We start from the raw sequence: 22,444 nt of genomic DNA on the forward strand, positions 1-22,444 counted from the left end.
CCTCTAAACTTGTCAGAAAGTTGCACTTCCAACTCGATTCTGTATGGTTGGATATATTAAACATCAATAATAATAGAAGCGAAGATCATATTAAATTAAAAGTGGTGGAGGAATAGGTGCGAAGTGCTGTCATACGCAGATTTACTTTTCTACAGGTGTTCGCGACAGGATTCGGTGTTCGGCGGTGCTGCGGTCTGGGTATTCCCTATGTGCATGCGATTCGTTCACTCACAGCTGTGACTGTTGAACAGAGTAGACACTACCTGTTCGAATGGTAATTACTTGTAATTAGAAGTCACAGACACCGGTATACCGGGCTCAGATCGCCCATAATGGATTCCTTCTGCTCCGATCGTAGACTTTCGGAGCTCGAGGAGAGCGACCTTGGACAGTTTTTGGACAACGATGACGTTTTTGATTCCCCGGCTTCACTGGTGAGTCCATGTTTCTATGTGACCTTTGGTTCAAACCATATTGCCCCAAGTTTGTCCACTTTGTGGACTTTGAGTTAGATATGACAAACTTATATGAATGTCCGGACAAGAGGGCCTAAGGTCTTTACCTTGAAATGTAAATATTTTACTTGAAAATCGGAAATGAAGTTAACTAAATCCATACAATATGTTTACTGATGACATGTGCCTGTTGTTTTTACATCCTGTTTCTTTTCCGAAGTCCAATTGCCGTATTTCAATTGATACGCCAGGCAAAGATTTTTATATGATTGTCTAATAGGATTTGATATTAATAAATATTACATCATTTTTTTCCATATGAATAAATAATGTCTGTCATACAGTGTGCTCAGGTGTAAAAACCTAAGGGGGTGTGGTCAGCTGATGTGACGCTAGTACTGGTCAATGTTTAAGGACCAAACCCAGTCACCCCTTAGGATACCATTGTAGTAATCTTGTTGACAGATTTTATGAATTATGAACGGGGATGTTTACCTCAGTTGAAAAGGTATTGCTGGGTGTTGCCCAAGTGTTGGGTATGTTAACAGCCTTACAGGGATCATGTTGCACTGGAGTACAATAGAGGTACAGACTACAGATGTAATTGCTCATCATTATAGGGTGACAGTCATGTATATAGTGCAGAATGATGCCGATGTTTGATATATCTTCTTACTCACATGTTTTCCCTCCAGAAGATTTAGGTCTGATATGCTATCATGATATGTTAATGGGAACCCAATTAGCTTGTATGATTAACTTTGAAACAATGCCATTTTCTTTTACATCAGTAGGTTAATGTTTGAAATTTCATTCAGTTTATCCACTTCTCCTGGGTCTGTGGTTTAGCTGATGCAATGGTTACAGAATAAAAGTATAGGGTTTCAAATTTAAAACAGATGTCAGTCATTCAAAATATACTTCACCCTTGTGAAGAAACACACTTGCAGAATACTAGAAGTTTATAGTGATAGCCATTGCTTTAAACAAGCACTTGGTGCATGTGGTGATAATTTAAATCACTCGTGTATTAAATGGGTATCTAAGGTGAAAAGTGTTTGTTGAAATTTAGTAAGTTATTGTTTGAAAAAAAAAGGGGGTGGGTTTCTGAAGTTATGTATAATGATTGTCAGCATGGGGATATTTATTTTGAACTGGATGATGCCTATCTGACACTGTACGAAAATGCCTATGATAAACGATACTTTTGCTAGAAGGGTTTAGATGTAATAAAAGATAGATGCATTTAGAGATAACACCTTTCTTATCATAGATTTCATATTATGAACTTAGGACAATTTTTTGTGCAAAACATCTTTGAGATTGATGCACCATTTGTTAATAAATTTTGAACAAGATGAGAATAACGGCATGCTAATATATTTGTATCCTATCTGCTTTTTGATAGGCTGAGGTATAATTTACTGAAAATGTAAGTAAATAACCTATATGTTGAAGATATAGTTTAGATGGCTCTAACAGTTGGTTAGGTTCACATAGTCTCAAGGGAGGTTACAGGAATCCCAAACAATATGTACAGTAGGATCTAGTTCCCTAGCCTGAGGACAGTAGTAATAATGATAATGCCAGCTTTGATATCCATACAGGATATGCTTGGTACACTGTAGATGTGATCACTTGCAAGTATGTAGAAACCTTTGCCCCATAGCATAGTCACATGGTGGTTTGAAAAACTTCCATCCACAATGCAATTACTCATTGCGTACAATGCCCCTGTTATGTGCTGTTTTTTATGAATTAGATATAAGGTTTTTAAGTGATCTTCGAGTTTTATAAAATGGATCTAGACTGTTTCTACACAGCATACCTTTGATCAGAATGCCTTACTCCTAATTAGCCAACATAATAGCCAATTTCTTCAGGAGACCCTCAGGTGAGTTAGGTCACCCCCTTTAATTACTATTCTATTCATTAATTGTTCTTTTGATTCCTGAATACCTTTATTGTTCCTCTTGCACCTTGTACATGTCTAGACAAACGTTCACACCAGGGTGTCAGGAGATAACCACTATTAGGACATATTATGGTATTGTAAAGCTTGTCACTTCATTGAATCTGGGCTCCATTTACTCTGTGATTCCTAGTAAAAATGATAACAGAAAGCTTGCATAAAACCCCCTTCCCTTTAAGCAAAGATATATCTAGTTGAGATAATTTTTGAAGGGAGATAGTCATCAGACTTTATCTCTGTTGTCATCATGGAATCATATTGACCAGTTAAACTTTTGAGGACAAACAATGCTGGGTGCACAATGGAACTGTGTAAAGTGGCGTCTTGTTTACTTGTTGTGGAGACGGTTGTGATACTGATGGGGACTGGTAAACAACAAGCCTATTGTAAAGTATTGACAAGAGAAACAATATCGACAGATTTTGAACACAATCCCAATTCAATGTCCTTGGTCTGTCTCCTGGGGTCCAGGATCCAGCACAAGTTGTCTGGAAGCTGTTATGTTATCTGTGACAGCCATCAACTTGGACAGAAAAAAGCATAGCTGATATTTTAGGAACCCAAATATTTAAGCACTGATAACATGAGTTAGAATGTTTGCTTGAAAATTTGTTTGGTCTAATTTTAACTCAAACCATTCAATTTGAGCTCAGCTGTCCAGGATAAACTGATGATAAAGACACGATTACTGGATAAACTCTGAAACACACTGCTTAGAAAGTAAAGGAAATTGCACTGTTTTGATATCCAAAATGTTCATCATATATCCCCCACCTGAAAGATAAGGCATGAAAGCTGTGTCTGTTAACTAGGGACTTATAATATCCAGGTGTACACAAATTCCATCTGTTCTGAAGGTGAAGGTTTATTCCATCTTTTAGCATGCCAACTTCTCCCCTGGCCTAGGGCCCAGGCTTAGGAAGTTGTTTCTGTGCTGATATCTGTTAGCTAAGTTACAACTTCGTGATTTATGTTGCAATAGTTGAATAATTCATGCATTAAAGAGTTAATGGGAATTCTCTACATATAAGTACAATGAAAAAGATAACTTAGTAAAAATTGAATTTCTTATTATCTGTGCAGACTTTTCTTGCATCATGATATGACATTGTATTTTTCCACAGCATGCGTCACTCTTCAAATCATTTATAAGTCATGATACAGTTATAAAATATTAAAATTTGATGGTTGTTATACAGCTTTGAATGGTGAATATTAATCCTGCATAGGATTTTTTTACTTGAATTTAGATTATTGAAGTTGGATTATTAACATTAATGACTTGGATCTTTTCAATGGGCCAAGATTATCAAACTTTCAGATTCAAAATTTTTTAATCACAACAATTATATTTCTATGTAGCATTTTTGGTGCTTTTACTGCATAGAATAGAGCTATAGAGTGGCCTACTTTTTAATTTATTCCTACCACTGAATAGGAATGCTGTAATTTTAAGAAATTATAACTTTAAAAATACAGTATCTGTAAAATTAAAAAATTCTCCCTGTTGAAAAGATTGATTAATTGCTGTATTTAAATAAGCACCCTGTCATTTCTTCATCAGCAGATACAAACCAAACTAAATAACCCAACTCTTTAAATTAAGGGAGGCAAACAAACATAAGTCTTGAATGTTTTAAAAATTTTTTAGAGATTGAGAAAGTTTTGAAGAATTTGAAAGTTACATGTTTACTATAAAATTAATAAGTTATTTTAAAATGAGTTGAATACATTGAGCTTCATTATTTCCAGCAAACTATGGGTGGGCCATATGGACACATGGAAGATGAAGAATGGTTGAACAGACTGTTTGAAGACCCAGTGTTAAATGACAAGATGATTACAGAGGCTGCTGAACTTCCCCACATCGCAAACGAGCACAGCTACTCCATGTCCAAGAATGATACCCAAGATGGAGAATCTGCACTCAGAAATGACTACAAAGGTAAGCACTGATTGAGACAGGCACTCGCTACCATTTTCTTTTGCCTATATCTTTTCGTCTCAAAATATTATTACTTATGATAGTATTTGTATATCAGATATGTCTTTCAATCTAGTTTTCCTTTTTCTATCAGTTATGCTCCAGAGACAAAGTAAAAGTGTTTTGGTGTTTGAAATAGTTAGAGTGATAATAACTCTTTGTTTCGGCCAAAAAATGAATTTTCCTGGAGTAAACAACAATTTTCCCATACTTACCAATGGTTAATGAATTCATTTTTATGTACAGACACAGATGTGTCTGTACATATTGCCATCACCTGCGTCTGTCGTCGCCGTCGCCGTCGCCGTCGCCGATCATGTCGCCGTCGCCGTGCACTTTCAGCGTTAACACCATAAGTGGAAGACAGTTTTACTTTTTGGCTTTATATTTACAGAGCTGATGAATATTCATAAAACACAGGTCAAGTTCGAAAATCAGCATGATCGGGCCATTATTGTAGAATTTATGCTGTTTTTTCACTTTTCAGCATATATGCAACACTGTTAACACATTTCAAGGAAAACTGATAGGCCTGTTGTCATGAAACTCACAGGAGTAATCAATCTTACTCAAAAGCAGATCAAGTTCGAAAATCGGCATGATCGGGCCACTATTTTAGTAGTTATGCTGTTTTTTCACTTTTCAGCATATATGCAACACTGTTAACACATTTCAAGGAAAACCCATAGGCCTGTTGTAATGAAACTCACAGTAGTAATCAATCTTACTAAAACGCAGGTCAAGTTCGAAAATCAGCATAATCGGACCATTATTTTATAAGTTATGCTGTTTTTTCACATTTCCTCAGATTCAATTCTTAGGCATGTTAACAGTCTCATTATTTAATTAATAAGATATGTAAAAGTGTTTTTTTGACATTTCCTGCATCTTTACAACATTGTTAGTTGATTACGTAAAAATGATGGTAAACTTGTAATCGTGTATTGTGTAATAAGGTGTCAAAAATGGAAATAAACTCATATCATTGCAGTTTGTAAGATTCAATCATTCACTATGTTCAGAAACTCAGAATGGAGGAAATTGGACATTTGACACTGTTCTATTGATATTTTTCACATCTCATCAATTTTCTTAGTTGATCATATAAAAATGGCAGTAAACTGTTAATTTTGTTTTATGTTAAAAAAGTGTTAAAAATGGAAAAAAAAAAACATTTCAGAACAGTGCTGTCTTGTTAAACTAATAAGATACGTAAAAGTTTTTGTTTGACATTTCCTGCATCTTTACAACATTGTTAGTTGATTTTGTAAAAATGATGGTAAACTTGTTATCGTGTATTGTGTAATAAAGTGTCAAAAATGGAAATAAACTCATATCATTGCAGTTTGTCAGATTCAATCATTCACTGTGTTCAGAATCTCAGAATGGAAGAAATTGGACATTTAACACTGCTCTATTGATATTTTTCCCATCTCATCAATTTTCTTAGTTGATTATATAAAAATGGCAGTAAACTGTTAATTTTGTTTTATGTTAAAAATTGTTAAATATGGAAAAAAAAACATTTCAGAACAGTGCTGTCTTGTTTACATTTTGGCATTTTCAAGTTGTGTCTTTGAAGTTCCATGGGCCTGAAGACCTTTGCTAGTCACATTTTCTGAATATCCATGATACTAATATTTTATTATTAAAAATTGATGGTAATTATGCTGTTAAACATTATGTAATATTGCATCAAAATTTGAAAAAAACTTATTTTGGGCACTGCTCCCATGATGACCATTTAAGAAAAACCATGTCACTTACTGTTCTCAAACAGTACAGTAAATATATATAGATGTGTCTGTACATATTGCCATCACCTGCGTCTGTCGTCTCCGTCATCGCCGTCACCGGCGCCGTGCACTTTCATTGTAAACACGATAAGTGGAAGGCAGTTTTACTTTTTGGTTTTATATTTACAGAGCTGATGAATATTCATAAAACGCAGGTCAAGTTTGACAATCAGCATGATCAGGTCATTATTGTAGAAGTTATGCTTTATTTTTCACTTTTCAGCATATATGCAACACTGTAAACACATTCCAAGGAAAACCGATAGGCCTGTTGTCATGAAACTCACAGGAGTAATCTATCTTACTAAAACGCAGGTTGAGTTAAAAGATCAGCATAATCGGGCCATTATTTTAGAAGTTATGTTGTTTTTTTCACATTTTCTCAGATTCAATTCCTAGGCATGTTAACAGTTTCATTATTTAATTAATAAGATATTAAAAGTGTTTGTTTGACATTTCCCGCATCTTTACAACATTGTTAGTTGATTTTGTAAAAATGATAGTTAATTTGTTATCGTGTATTGTGTAATAAAGTTTCAAAAATGGAATTAATTTCATATCATTGCAGTTTGTCAGATTCAATCATTCACTATGTTCAGAATCTCAGAATGGAAGAAATTGGACATTTAACACTGCTCTATTGATATTTTTCCCATCTCATCAATTTTCTTAGTTGATCATATAAAAATGGCAGTAAACTGTTAATTTTGTTTTATGTTAAAAAAATGTTAAAAATGGAAAAAAAAACATTTCAGAACAGTGCTGTCTTGTCTACATTTTGGCATTTTCAAGTTGTGACTTTGACGTTCCATGGGCCTGAAAACCTTTGCTAGTCACATTTTCTGAATATCCATGATACTAATATTTTATTATTAAAAATTGATGGTCATTATGCTGTTAAACATTATGTTATATTGCATCAAAATTTGAAAAAATCCTATTTTGGGCACTGCTCCCATGATGACCATTTAAGAAAAACCATGTCACTTACTGTTCTCAAACTTACAGGAAAGAAACATGGGATTAAAATATAGCTTCAGTAGGCAATGCAATCTGCCAGTTAAACAGTTTTTTTGTGAAATTTTAATTTTTCACATATTGACACTTTCAAGGTGTGACTTTGAAGTTCCACAGGCTTGAAGACCCATGCTTGTCACATTTTCTGAAAATCCAAGATACGTATATTTTATTATTAAAAATTGATTGTCATTATGCTGGTAACCATTATGTAATATTGCATCAGAATAGAAGAAAACACAATTTTGGGTGCTGCTGCCATGATGACCATTATGGGAAAACCATGTTACTTATGATTGCCAAACTTTCAAAAAAGAAATACAGGACTAAAATGCAGTCTGAGTTGGAAAAGCAGTCTAATTGACTTCTTTTTCTGGAACTTTTACATTTTCAAAGGGTGAACTTGAACTCCCATGGGCCTGAAGCTTTATGTTTGTTACACATTTTACTTACATTGGTATTACCTGTTGAGCATAATCAGAATTTGATGTTGAATTTGCAGTTTAACATAATGTACTTTTGCATCAGAATTGACAGTAGCCTATTTTGTTATTTCCTGCTTTTTGTCTGTACATTTGACAGCTTTGCTGCCTTGTTACATTCAAAGTTAGTCCCTGGTTTTTTTCTAAAAAGTTTGGTTTTTTGTTAAAATCTCTTAAGAGATTTTAACAGAGTATAGCCATCAATGGAGGTCACGTGGTCTAAAGACAAGCTCAGATATCAGAATAATAGCTATTACTGCCGTTTTGTGGTAAAACAGAATATATTATATTTCTATGAGTTATTCACAAATGTTTTTATTGTGAAATATAGATCTCATACGAAGAGTTATTATCCCTTTAATGGTTGTTGATAAGTGAAATTCTCATATCCAAATGAACTAAGAGCCAGCATATGTTCATTGACCATATAGGTCTCTGGCCAGGTTTAGGTAGATTTTCACTCAGACAACGCAAATGATCTGTAATCTAATTGAAGACTATATTTACTACCTTATTTATGAGGGGATAGATATGGGGGTCCTGTAATTATAATTAAGGGGTCATTATTATTATCAGCTTTGTATAATCAAGTGAACCACCTGTAGTGACATTACACAGGTGATGAAATGATAGAACATTAGTGGTTATTCTATATTCATACACAGGCTAGGCTTTGTTTCTCCCACTTGCATGCTGAACAAACAGCATGGCCAGTCAGTGGTATTTGTGAAGTGCACATGTAGCATGTGTAGGTGCCATCAAGTCTTAGTGTGTTACTGTTCTATTATGTGGCCTAGAACACAGGATCCAGTTGTTGTGGTCCCCAGTCCATGGCATGCTGAAGACAGACAAGATAAAAGATGGCTTTGCTACTCACCTTATGTTAGATTTGGAATTGCCATTACTATGACCTACACTTTCATCATCATTTTGCTATTAACAGTTTTCTCTCCATGATTCTCAGCCTGCTATTGTCTATAGATATGTCTTAAGAAGATATGATTTTAATAAATACAGGTATTAAAAATATGAAACCGATTTCTTTAACTACATGATACTTTTATGGTAGTTAAGTATTCCATTATATAAACTATGTGAACCCATATGGTAAAAAACTTTTTATGTAATTAGCATAATGCTTTTTATTGAATCACACTTAGACTACTATTAAATGGTATTTTATGAAGCAAAGTTGAAGATGTTTTGGTTGCATTGATTTTGATGTAACCCAAGCTAGATTTAGATTTTGTCTCAACTAGAAAAGAAGTTTTAGAAATGTTAATTTCTTTTTAATTTAGAAATGGACACTGAGTTGTTCCCTGCCCAGAGCTGCAATCCACTGGACCTGACCATGACCACGGTAACAGCACCAACATCAGCAACAACAACAACCACAACAATGCCAACAGAAAAACGACAAATGAGCCTGATAAAACAGGAGCGACTGGAAACGGAAATGGCGACGAAGACCCTGACTGGCGGCAACGGACAGACCCACACATGCTATGTGAAACAACCCACAATCATACTGGCCACTACAACACAGCTGGTAGAACAACAGTTCAAGCAAGAGAAGCACACCATTCCCAAAGTCAACATTAAGGTTGAACCACCTGATGCCATGGACATCGAATCAACAAGTAAGATATTGACTCTTCTGAGTAGATTAATTATTCACCAGTCTGAGCTCAGCATGAGGATAGTAGATTGGCTTTTGCATGTAGCTAAACCTTGATAATATTACCTGTCTTGATTATTCTAAGGAAATCAATTATAATTGACATTTGGAATGTATTGGAGTCATTACCACTGTGTTTCAAAATGAGACTATGATTGTTGGGAAGCATATTGACAGAAAGCTAGAAAAAACAAAATGGATGCCATCGTAAATTAAGATAGTATGCCTTGCTTCTGAATATTTGTTTAGATAATTAGTTAAGATTACATTTTCCCTTCTATTCACTGACCCCCTACCTACTTATGTTTGTTTGAGAAGAGTGCACTTTGACTCATGGTTGTGTTACTTTTTTATTTGGGGAAGGAGACAGGTTTTAACTACACGTTATTCTCATTTTGTATATTTCATGCTTTTAGTACGTCCCTCAGTTTTGTATGAGATTCATAATTTGTCTATTTTTATAATAATTATGATATCATTAAAAACTGTAGTCAGAACATTGAACTTTCACAAGGACTTCACATGGCAAATATATTGCCAACAACCAGAAATTTCACCTTTTATTGTTCCCTGTCTAGTTTTCTTGAAATTGAAAACATTGTTTTTACAATCACAATTTCATGGATTTCAGGTTATGATTCCATCCACCTGCCACCGACCCCTCCAAGCAGTGCTTCTAGTGACAGTGAAGGTGGCCTGAGCCCACGCCGCTCTCCACCTTCCAGTCCACAGAGAATGTTACAGCCGCGTTCACAAATGCGGCAACCTATGCCATCACCATTTATTCAGAGCACTGTAAGTGTATGCTATAGTACATGATGTATAAGTTTCTAATTTGGCTGCAGGAAAATTGGTAATTGTGCATTTAATAATATATACATTTTTCTCATTTTCACATATGAAATGTCATCTATTTGTGAACCTGTGGTCACATAGTTGGGAATATTAAATTGTTTTAGACTCGAGGGAATATTGCTGGAAGCCAAAGTTGTGATGTGCTGTAGGGTGACATGTTTTCCCTTTACATGGCACATCTGCTCTCTCACCAAGAATAGCACCACCTGTTTATCCTCAGATATGAGTATCCTCTCTGTATAAAGCCCTGCTTGACCCTAAAGTGCCCCTTATCTCTATTTAGCTGGGTTTGTGGAAGCACACCCTAGCCAAAAGAAATGTTTGTATCCAAAGATATAGAATAACAGTAGATGTGAAACAGTTATTTAAAGAAAGAAATGGGCAAATATTCAAGGTTAATGTTAAGTGAGTTGAGATGATTATTTAATGCACTTTAATATATATTATTATATATATAGAGAGAGACAGAAGTAACGTCAGTGCTACACATTGCCAGAGCTGTATTGTTATCAAGCACCAGCATCATTTGAATGGTTACTGTTTCTCTTTCTACTGTATATTGATAGTGGAATGAATTAATATTTTATAGACCATGAAAGCTAGAATTTATTATCTGTATGCTGGACACAATCTGCTTTATGTGCATGTGGGTTGCATATTTTTTATGCATGAACCAGTGATGGAATTTTTCCTTATTGTAGAGCTACATTAACTGTAGGACTTCCTGTTGATCAAGTTGTAGATGGATCAACTGTTGTCTTTCTTTTCTTACTTTCTAGCAGTCAAAACAACCAAAAAAAGTTCAATCTATCCAAAGTCCCTCTGAACTGGTGTCAGTAATGGGTCACAATTTTACACTCCTCAGATAATTTACACTCCTTAGATATAGAACCAGACTTTAATATTTATACATGTACATGCATTAATACATCCAACATGATGCAGATATAAACCCTTCTCTATCTTAGACTTGATTATTAACATGGATATATTACGTGAAAGCTGATTAAAAGTATAAAAGACAAGTGAAAAGTAGAGAACATAAACAGTTGCTGAATCTTTTTAAGTTTATTTTTAACTATGGCTGTTAAATACCTGTTAAACATAATTGTCAATTTTATAATAAAGTAACAGTTGACAATCTAGGCTGAGGGTATTTTTTGAATGTAAGGTGATTTTTGTGTATATCACATCATATTATGTGGAAAATATTTACATGATTAATGTTTTTTTTCCTGTCTATATTCACAGATTCCTCAGTCTGGAGTTTTAATATTAACAGAAGAGGAAAAGAGGACATTAATATCAGAAGGTTATCCCATACCTTCAAAACTGCCACTCACAAAGCAAGAGGAGAAAAATCTTAAGAAAATAAGAAGGAAAATTAAAAACAAGGTAGGTTTTATTTTGTATATAGACACAGTTTCCCTTTGAAGGTGGAACATCAAAATGTTTCTATGAAAGTTAAGTCCCTGGTCAAGGGTTTTCTTGCAGTGTTACTCGGTGACCATTAATCACACTGGTGTGCACTTCAGGTCAACCCAAATGCCCTACCCAGCAATAACAAAAGTACAGTGGGGCATTTTAGGTCAGCATAAAATCATTTTCCATGAATTGTTTTTTTACCCAGTATTTCCCACTTGTTACAAGTTCACTTTAAGCAACCCATCTGTTTTGGAAAACTTGCCATACTACAAAGAAATTAAGTTATTCTAGGTCTAGACTGTTCTAATGGAAGCATTTACCAGCTTGATGTCTATCAGAACTAGAAAAAAAAGTCACTTTAGGTTAACAGGGTCAGACATCGTTACTCTCATGCCTGTTGGCAGGGAAAGATAAATCAACGTAGAGGAAATGACACTAGTTTTAAGCATTTGGCAGGATTTCCGATTTCTTAAAAGATTTTCTAATAACTATTGACTCTTTTCAACAACTCTTTTCTCTTTTAGATATCAGCACAAGAAAGTAGGCGGAAAAAGAAGGAATACTTGGAGTGTTTAGAAAAAAGGTGAGTGTTTGCAGGCCACTGATCTGAGTAATCTTGTTATTTTTCCTTGAGAGAATTGGTTGAGATGGGATCTCATTGATTGTAAAAACATGTTTTCCCACTTCTGGTGATCCCTTCCCAGACTTCTTGGAATTGACCAAAAGCACAGATACAATCATCATTAATGAAAGGTGCTTTTTGTTTTTTCAAAACAATATTCAATTTCCCTAGACTGGTAAGAAAACAGCCAGGCTCAATATGAAATTAAAGAAATGACTGGATAAACTTCAAAAGCCTGCAACACTGTGTGGTTGGGTGGTGCATAATAAAATCCTTATTGCCAGTTACAAGGCTGAATACAGTAGTGTCTGGGCTGTTACTCACTGTGACCTGAATAGAAGGGGTGACTGGAGTGCTGAGTGGAAAGTGCCAAATTTTGTGGTTTGAAATTCAATTAGTTCTGCTGGAAATGTCTGGAAAGGATTGTTAACCTACTGGATATTTTTGAGCAGCGGTTAAAAACAAGTTTGAGCTGTAATAAAAAGCAGCAAATGTATCAAAGATAAAAAGGGAAATGTCAATTGGTTATCATGCAAAGGCATTTCTTATTCATCAAATTAAGTTTATCCTGGCATTTTTAATCTTTTAGGCAAATTTTAATTTTTTGTCCTGCCAATTAATAGAAAGTGGTGAAACAAGTTTTTATTTTCTTTTGACAAAGTATGTTATCTTTAACAAGTGTTACTGGGGAAGTGAAATATTATGCATAAGCTTGATCCCAGTTAACACTGGCACAGATGAAATGGTTGATTGATATGTGTGGAGACCAGCATGGCTTGTGTATAAAGTGATGTGGGAGTTGCTGTGGGAGTCTGTGGATGTGTGACCTCAAGGTCAACCCAGCTGAACAACAAGCATGATGCAATACAGCTGGTTTAAATGAGACAGCCTTTTGAACTCCTACTACTACTTCCATTTCAATGCAACTTGGTCATTTATCACCAAGGCAAGCCTCAACCTCCTGCACAGCTGTGGAAACATTATCACCATGACATTATCATTATTGTGGTATTATTTGCAAGATATAATAGAGGTCATTGTTGTGGAATGGATTAGATATTTCCTGGAGTGATATTAAATATCTATTGTCCAAACTGAAACATGATAGCCTTTTTCCATAAATGCTTCTCAAAATGAGCAGTAGTACATCTGATATAATGGCCATTTGATCTGAAATGACAGTTTTCATTTGTGCATTAAAAACATTTTATGTCAGATGTTCTGATGTTCTTCCATCATTCAGAGACATGTGACAAAATTATCAAGTGAAATTTTCAAATATACAGTAAATCTACATACTTAAATTTAAAGAATTTTGGAAGTTTTGTCAAATGTGCTGTTATTTCTTCAGTGCAATGATGCTTTCATGTGTTTCATACATATCAGTTACAATATTTTACTTTATGTATATGGTATTGTCATCTAACCTCTTCCTCCTCCTTTTTCAGAGTTGAGCAAGTGAATGTAGAAAATAATGATCTGAGAAAGAAAGTTGACAGTTTGGAAAGCAGCAACAGGTTAGTGTTTTTTTATTGGTATAAGTATATTTTTATAAGTTTAAGATAAGATTCACAGCTATGTTATGGTAGAGTTAAATGTTTTTCTCTACTGTATACTAGCACCTTTGAGTCAGTGTTAGTAGTTACTGTGATCAGTATTACTGATAATATTAAGTTAAGTTCCTTAAGGATTTTCCACAGGAAAAAAACTTGTTGATGATAAAAATGTTGCCACAGCAGAATATTCTTCTACATGTACATTGTCTTCAATTTTAGGTCATTACTTTCTCAGCTGCAGAAACTCCAGAATATCTGTAATAAAGTATGCCCATCATCACCCACCACACAAGCTGGTACTTGTCTAATGGTAAGTGGTTGCCATGACAATTGAGCATATGCACTGATATAGTGACGTTACCTAGCAATTACCACTGGCTGACATGCATTCTTTATGAGCAGGGATTGGAGATAGATGCGTATTTAAAGTCAACATGTTGTCAAGTATTAGCATTATGAAATATGCAAGGTGATCTGTTTTACTTCATGGTTCAAGTCCATATGTTACTAGGGAAGTGGCAGCTCAGTTAAAGAAACATGCAGACATTGTATAGAATCAGTCTCTTTAGGTATTTTCTTTATGCTGTTAATCATGAGGATGAGGTATTTAATGGGTACATTAAAGTTTTGTGCTCATGTGTGAAGTTGCCAATCAAAATAATTTATATTGGTATAAAATATGTAACATGAAAAGCTGTATGGGATAATGTTTCTTTCAGAATTTAAATATGATACATTTCAAGTTTCTACAAGTTTTTCATTTAAATTGAATTACACATAACTGCAAAATTTACAAATTTTACAGGTGCTTGTATTGTTCTTCTCTGTGTTCCTGGGGAATATGTCCCCCACCTCCCTGAACATAGGCTATTCCCCTATAGCTGCCATGCCCAAACCAGACTTCCACTTCCATGACAGTGTGGTAGGGCCACATCCCAAGGATGCTTATGCCACTCCAAACCGTAAGTGACCTTGTTTTTGTATTGTCTTCTTTGTATCATGTTCTCGAAATAGATTAGTCACATTCTTTTTTCTTTTTCTTTTGAATGATTATCTGAGATGGCTGTTTTTTGCCAATGGATTGTCTATAAGTTTGAATATAAATTGTGCTTTTAAAACCATTACAGCATAGTCATTAATAATAAACTGACCCCATGTATGTTATATTCTACAAAATGTCATTAATTACATTTGAATACAGTAATATACAGTTGTTATAGTTATAATTATTATTATTGCATAAAATAATAATTGGCATCATGATTAAAATACCCACAGTAGCTCAGGGATGTGCAGAATATCAATTCAGAAAATATGATGAATTAATTTCCAAATTGTCATCTGGTAGATAACAAAGGTACAGAAAATATCCTATAGTAGTTATCAAGACTTATCACTATTGAACATTTTTTCTTACAGAACGCTCCTCGCGTGTCTTGCTTTCGATGCAAGAAGAACATGATGTGGAGTCTGCAGCACATGATCCAAACAGCCTCCTTGCCAGTATTGCCAACAAGTTCTTCCATGAGGTGACCCCTGATGAACATGACAACACCGCAGTGGTCTTCAATGCTGTGTCACCACAGAGTAATGACACTGCAGATGAGGTCAAGGTTGTGGATCAAGCCTCCATGCACCCGGACATTGCAGCAGACATCAGAGTGATGGACCAGAGTGTCAATGCCACGGCCTGATTGTTGATGGTCAGTTTTAATGGTGCAGTGGAATTGGTCAGCATTTACCAACTTAGCTGACTGACCAAGAACTGTTGGACCAAAGTGTAACATGCTTTTTGATATATATATATATATGTATACATATGTAGCTGTAACAGGCAGGCATTTCTGTAAAGAGGTTTTGAGCAGTTGCGTGGTACGCACATATGATACTACATTCTGGTTTTGATTGTGTTGGAGAACACATAGACTTAGAATGTAGTTTGTATTATAGTGACCCACATGGGGAAGCACAGCAGTGTCCCAGAACTGCTTCCAAGGGCATGGGAAAAATAACAGGTGGTGGGATAAGGGGGTGAGGGATCTAACTCATAATGATATCCATATCATAAAATGTTTGTTGTTGATGTCATTTGCATAACTACTCTAACAGGGTTAGTTAAGTAGACTGGTTTATGTTATTATAAAACCTGATAGTGTAGTTGACTTTTTTTAGAAAAATAATTACTACCTAAGGACAAAATGGTTAAAAAAATAGAAAAACTGTACAAGAACTAAATTAAGATAAAACAAAAAAGGAAACGGATCATTTTACGTTGCCAAAGAGTGAAGTGCAATTAGAGCACGTAGAAAAGCAAGTACAGTGTCAGGGGAAATTGTAAAGCATTCAAAGATGTTACCCCTTGTGTTATATAAAGCACCAACTGTCTCAGTTAAACACATGCACTGAATCTTGCAATTATCACCATAGAATATAGCCCCACAGATGACACCCTATATAGTCTATTTACCTCTTAGCCATGAGGTCAAGCCCCTAAGGCTGCTAATGTACATAAGACATGGGTAAAGCTACCCTTTTGCTATTTATTTAAATATTCATACTTAAACTGCAGCTGAAGCATGCTGGTGTAGACTCTGGGCATTCAATGAAGCAGTGAAGACCAGAGAGCCAAGCATTACTTGTAGTCCCTTGTTTCCAAGACTTTCCCTGCACAGATTCTAGTCACTAGGCTTGGCATACTAGTGCATTTATTTATTTATAATAATTATTATTATATCAGTATTTTTAATCTGAAATATTGGAAGTATGGTGCAAAACTTCTGTTTTGTGAATAGTGTTTTTAGAATCCTGTAAAAACACTGATATTGACCAAGGGAAATTCCTGGGACATAAATGGTGCATGAATTCATTCTAATACATTCTGTAATTGCCATACAAAACTGTTGTCTCCGTCTCAGCAAGATAATGGGTACTAGACAGACACCTTGTCCTTTTAGTACTACTGTGTATGATGCAGTTTAAGTCTGGTGGTATATTTTTTAAAGTATGAATTTTGTATATATTTATCTATTACTATGAAGTATGTTTATGTTAAAGAGGAAATGCAATATGTTTTCCATTCATTCATGTCACACATCAATTTTTTGTCATTCTCATACAGCTTATGAATTATCCAGTTGCAATAAAAATATTTTAAGTGAAATTTGTGTTATTAATTTTGAAGGTACAGGTGAAATCTGAAAAAAAAAAAAATGACATTAAACTGTTTTAAAAAGTTGAAAAAAGGAATCCCAACTTGTCTAGTATCAACAAAGCCAATTAGTTAATGGACTTGGTTGCAAAGGTTCTGGAAATTGGAACCTTTTGTGAGTTACATTAAAAAAATGTCTTTATTGCATTTTGGGTCTTGCAGTTTTTAAACTTAAATCAATAGAAGGGAAAGAAGTACTATCATCTTACACTTTCTCTGGTAAACTCTTGATGGAAAATTGTGGTACAGCTGGTTAGAATGATTGCTACAGAGAAGATATCTCTAAAAAGTAACCTGATGTAGGTCACCCAAGCCAGACCTATATGCGGAAGAGCAATGGAGAATTCTTCTGTCATGTTAACCTGTCCAGTTGTTTTAAAACTGATTATCCACACACATATGCTGTAAATTATAATGAAGTTAAATAGAAATAACTAATAAAAAAATAAACGATCAACTTCAGCGAGGGCTTGGGTTAATTTTTTTATTATTAAAAATTGTTTTTTTATATAAGGAATATCAAAATAGGTCTTCTGAATATATTACCAGGTCAGCACAACCTCAGTGTGTTCTTTGCTCATGCTGGGATTTCAAGACAACCTAAAGCCATATTAAACAAAATCACCTAAGACCTACAACCTTCTTATTTACTCTACTATTACAAAAGCAGCACAAGATACAAGAAGGTTGCATCTGTTTAAGCATGTGCTTCACAGGTGGGAACAGTCAGTGCCCTGCTAGCTTTTATTTGCAATTAAATGAGTTATCATGAAGCTTAAAATGAAGCAAAGTCACTGATATACTGACTAGAATAAATCATAAAGGGGAAAAGAATTTTAAACATGTCAACTATCTACTGCTTTATATATCTACTGATATATATATCTCAATGTTCTCAAAGTAACCCTAAGAAAACTTGCTCCATGTTACAGTACTCTGGCTTACTGCATTGTTTACATCACTTATATAGATAACAGGAGAGCCAATCTCCAGTAAATTAACCTTCACAAAACAGGAAAGTAACTGAAGAAAATTAACTAAATGAACTGTGCAATCTTTCCAATCACAAAACTTGTTCAAAAGAATGAAAAAAGATGCTACATGCCATTTAATGAAATACCACCACACTCAAAAAGTAAGCAGACATTTTTCCTTGAGTTTGCTTTATATATATACAACAGTCATAAAATTCATTTGCTTAAAGCTCAGGTACCAAGAATCATATCTGCAGCTTTTCATTCAAATCATTGTCTATTCTAGTTGCAATATAAGATACTGGATAATTCAAAGTGCATCATAATAAAGTCTATTACTTCACCCATCTGCTATCAAGTTAGACTTTTAATTATGGGTACGCATGATAAAACAAAACACTTATTCTAATTCTTAACATATATTGATAAGCTAGAGACAGAGAAGAATACTGAGAACAATTACTTAATAAACATTTTAAGTGCATAAATGCACAATGCTGTGGCATCATTTAAGTTATTTATCCTGACAATGTCTGGTGTTTTTTTTTTCACTTCTAGAATTAGTAAAATATTTCAAATAAATTAATCTTAATTAAAAAACTTTCTAATTAGTATTAAATAAGTCATTCAAGTCCAGCTTGATATGAAAGTTTTACCTAGCAAATCACTGTACCAGAGAATGTAACATGGATGCCAACAACTTATTTGAAGAAATATCACAATCTGACAATTGTCTGATCAAATGCTGTTCGATGATACAAGCAAGAATGACATTTGACTTTAAAAGTTACCAGTGGACAAAATTATGTGCTTTGTGCGAATTGTCACCAAACTGTCCTAGCTGGGAAATGATTTGGGCTAAAATGCCTCATTAGATATGATGACTGGCAACCTTGTTAGCACTGAGAGGTGAACAAAACACAGAAAACAAACCAGCAATGAAAATTCAATAAACTGGCTTCAATCAGATTATTCAGGCTGTCTGTTGCCTTGTACTTAGAAATAACAAAATAAATCCTGCATCAAGTACAATACTGCTTTCCAGTTGCTGTAGAACCATTGCATCCACTTCATTTTTACTTCTATACACAGAAATAATTGTACAATTCCATAGAGTATAATCATTGCATTAAATATCATTTGGGAAACTTGAGCTGTTGGAATGCTTCCAAAAATGCTATGGGTTAATATACTTAAATTTCTAGTACAGTAAGTACATTATTAGACTCTTCATGACCAACATATATATTGTGCAGAAGATAAAGACATCACTGCATACACACAGGTACATTATGTTAATCTGTACAATGTCAACAATTCTTCATTTTTTGGTTAAAATAGTTGTATGCAATACAGTGCAGGTAAGAGATATTATGTAATAATGCTTGCATCGTCATCTTTGACAACAACATCTCTATATTTGTCTGTGTTCCATGCAGTACTAGTACATCACAGTGTGCCATTTCTCCCTTCACAGATAAATGACTGCATATCCACAACAGAACACTACATATTCTGCATTAACTGTTAACTGCTTACACTTGTTCTTTCAAAAAAACTCACACACGCGTACTGTTTCTCTTTCACAATACGAAGGTTAGGACCGCATTACAGAATTTTCTCATTTTAAACTGTTTCTTGCATCTTCCTCTCACAACTTAATTTGTCCCTTTTAGTAAGAGCCATAATTTCATTTTCTTTTACTCTATAAAACATTTCTTAGGATAAACATTTCCTGCAAAATCTTTGTCTGGTAGTCCTTTCCAACAAATATATCATGAAGTACTACCGAGTCTGAAAGTTTTTCAACTCAAAATCACTTCTTATGATGAACAAATTCACAATGTTTGAAGCTAAACCCCAATAACCAAATGCTATGAACTCCTTGCAAAACAACACTGTTACACTGCAGTCTCGTGATCTTCAGAAACAACCAGCTGAAAATGTTCCTGGCTCTCTAAGTAAGCAGCCAGCTCCATGTCTTCTGCTTTTAGAGCTTGTAACCTGGGAGTATTGCCCTGTAAGAGAACACAAGGAAGCACGGTTAACCATGTGCTATTACGAAAAGCATAAAAATAATGTACAGTTGTTAATACTGACATGCAAATGGCATTTAATTTTCAATCAACATGTACTATTAAAGATGCATACAAGGTCAATTTTTTGTCACAAAAACCAACCAAATGCCAGCATATAGTTTCAAGTAGTATAACTAAGAGAATTACCAAAAGGCATTGTTTAATTTTACCCGAAAATGATGTTTGAACGGATTTTTCTGATGACATTCTAAGCTGTATGTCAATGGGGCAGGAAAGTAGGTCACGAAAGTAGGTTAAATTTACAACCAAAAATTTAAAGAAAGGAGCAGTCTAAAGGTCTTTTATGGCTGATCGAGTGATCTATTCAGTTTATCCCTTGGCATGTCGAATTTATTTGAGTCTAGTAGAAGTGGTTTACATGTGTTACTGGGAATCCACGCTCCACCGATGCTCGGTTCGTATGTACCTTTAATCACTTTATCTGAGATTGATCTTGTGTTTATTGTTACATTGGATTATGCAGTTCTGCATTTAAGTCTAAATTAGTCTGACTAGCACTTGAAAAACAGCCATCCTGAAATACACTGTAAGAAGACAACGGAGAGTAACAACCATGGGTGATTCAACTGACAAAAGGTAGCTTGTTCATATTAGGTAGGAATGCTCTAAGGGCATTAGAAGTGCTTATTGTCAACTTGCCAAGAGGTGCTATGTATTTGCAGATTGCTCGCATTCTGGAAATTACACTTTTAACAATAAGCTGAAAGTAGCTAATACTAATGCTGTGCATTTACTGGCTTGATTGCAATCTGAATCACCTCTTCCACCAAGATTGATCTAATTGACCCTTAATAAGTATTCACGCCAGAAAACCATGAGGTATTGTTGCTGACCTGGTAGTCCTTCTTAGTGAGTGATGCCCCTGCTGCCACCAACATACAGCAGATGGTGCGACGCTGATACCAGGCAGCCTTGTGGAGGGCCGTCTGGCCTCTGGAATAAAAAAGCATATCACATATTATAAAAATAATGCATCAATATGTCAACATTTACCAACTTTTTTCTATGCAATGGGAGAATAATGGCACATACCTGGCAGGGTGAAAATATGTAGACAAGAATTACCCTGAGGACATTTCAAGTACACAAGTAAGTTTTCAGAGACTTATCGTAACAATTTTCTTGAATCTTGGTTTATAACTTAAATCCACATAAGTTTCAAATATGTATGACTTATGATAAAAAAAATTTTTCAGAAACTTACTTTTCTAGATCCACAATATCTAAAATGACAGGTGGTGCTGCAATATAAATAAAACCTTTAATTTGCCTGTAATTTCAACACAGTTGTATCCTTTATTTATTTATCTTTTTTTACATTGCAAAAATGTCTATAGAGACCATGTATTAGAAACTTATTTGAAAAGTACTCATCCATGCTCTGGATAAAACAATTACCATTGTAAAAAAACAAGCCATGTTTATTTAGAATGCAACCTGAAGAAAATTAATCAGAAAATCCATAATCAAATTTTGTAATCCATTTCTTCATCTTACTTGTTCCTTTAATATTTTGCCTTCTGAAAAAAGAAAAGATTTAGAGATCACCTACCATTCTCTATGAGGAACTTGACAACCTCTTTATGCCCGAAACGTGATGCATGATGTAATGCAGTCATGCCATACTGATCAGTTGCTAACAGGTTTGCACCTCCACGATGAAGCTCCATTATCTAGTTAAAAAAAAGCACAGCTTTCAATGATGGAATAATTTTAACAGAGGTTGTTTACCTTGTTATAATTCTTATGTCTAATCAAGAAGTACTTTTACTTGGCCATTTTATGAGTACATAAATTAAATCATGACCAAGGTTTTAAACAGTCATGATATCCTTCTGATATGACACTTACCCTGACTAAATCTCCTCTTTTAGATGAATCTATCAGCACTGGAAAACAGAACAACATACTTTTACACTATATATATATATATATATCCAAAACATCTTAAGAAATTGTAGTATATTACATGCGTACAATATGTAAATCTTCTTTTCATTGTGTTTTTATACTGTCATGCATAAAAAATATTCAGAACTAACCAAGTAACTGAAAGAACATAGAAAATTTCTGCACCTTTTACTGCCCTGCCTTCACACCTCTTAATGCAAGCCATATTTGAAATTAACTAATATATCTCTTGTGACTACAAAAATGCCAAATTTCTCAAATCTTTTTAAAATGTCCCAGCTCGTGTAGACAGATTTGTTAAACAACCTTTGCTGATCAGTTGGACCAGTTTTTCATGTTTTATTTATGTCAGTCAGGCATCAGCTTGAGTATGGAGCTATATATGACGTACCATACCATGACAACAGCAG

General features: G+C 34.5%; 2 protein-coding genes across 25 annotated transcripts in view; one reads left to right on the top strand and one right to left on the bottom strand.

Moving 5' to 3' along the window:
• Positions 1-163: 163 nt before the first annotated feature.
• On the top strand, positions 164-17,002 carry LOC106157557 (cyclic AMP-responsive element-binding protein 3-like protein 1). The gene is made up of 10 exons (XM_013533275.2): positions 164-434; positions 4,180-4,372; positions 9,005-9,346; positions 10,016-10,179; positions 11,491-11,634; positions 12,189-12,247; positions 13,735-13,803; positions 14,062-14,152; positions 14,648-14,804; positions 15,262-17,002. Exons 1-10 carry the CDS (start codon positions 333-335, stop codon positions 15,534-15,536), a joined length of 1,596 nt encoding a protein of 531 aa, XP_013388729.1. The 5' UTR covers positions 164-332; the 3' UTR covers positions 15,537-17,002.
• Positions 17,003-17,520: 518 nt separating this feature from the next.
• The window catches only part of LOC106178934 (diacylglycerol kinase zeta), an 85,960-nt gene continuing 81,036 nt past the window's right edge, over positions 17,521-22,444 (bottom strand). For all 24 annotated transcript variants that reach the window (XM_086998981.1, XM_086998965.1, XM_086998979.1 and 21 more), the window contains 5 exons: positions 21,975-22,012; positions 21,676-21,796; positions 21,328-21,364; positions 20,957-21,056; positions 17,521-20,042 (listed from right to left, as the gene is read on the bottom strand). In XM_086998981.1, coding sequence (XP_086855107.1) covers positions 19,926-20,042; positions 20,957-21,056; positions 21,328-21,364; positions 21,676-21,796; positions 21,975-22,012 — 413 coding nt within the window. In that variant the 3' untranslated portion in view covers positions 17,521-19,925. The remainder of the gene's footprint in view (positions 20,043-20,956; positions 21,057-21,327; positions 21,365-21,675; positions 21,797-21,974; positions 22,013-22,444) is intronic.

This window comes from Lingula anatina, chromosome 1, assembly GCF_051362555.1.
Source record: "Lingula anatina isolate TDL-2025a chromosome 1, LinAna3.0, whole genome shotgun sequence".
NCBI lineage: Eukaryota > Metazoa > Brachiopoda > Lingulata > Lingulida > Lingulidae > Lingula > Lingula anatina.

What these genes read in the sequence shown, in the direction of transcription:
- LOC106157557 (XM_013533275.2), top strand. Translation starts at nt 333, where the DNA reads ATGGATTCCTTCTGCTCCGATCGTAGACTTTCGGAGCTCGAGGAGAGC. An exon ending in GAAGGAAAATTAAAAACAAG is followed by an intron (nt 11,635 to 12,188) that starts GTAGGTTTTATT and finishes TTTCTCTTTTAG; the next exon opens with ATATCAGCACAAGAAAGTAG. An exon ending in TGCTTATGCCACTCCAAACC is followed by an intron (nt 14,805 to 15,261) that starts GTAAGTGACCTT and finishes TTTTTCTTACAG; the next exon opens with AACGCTCCTCGCGTGTCTTG.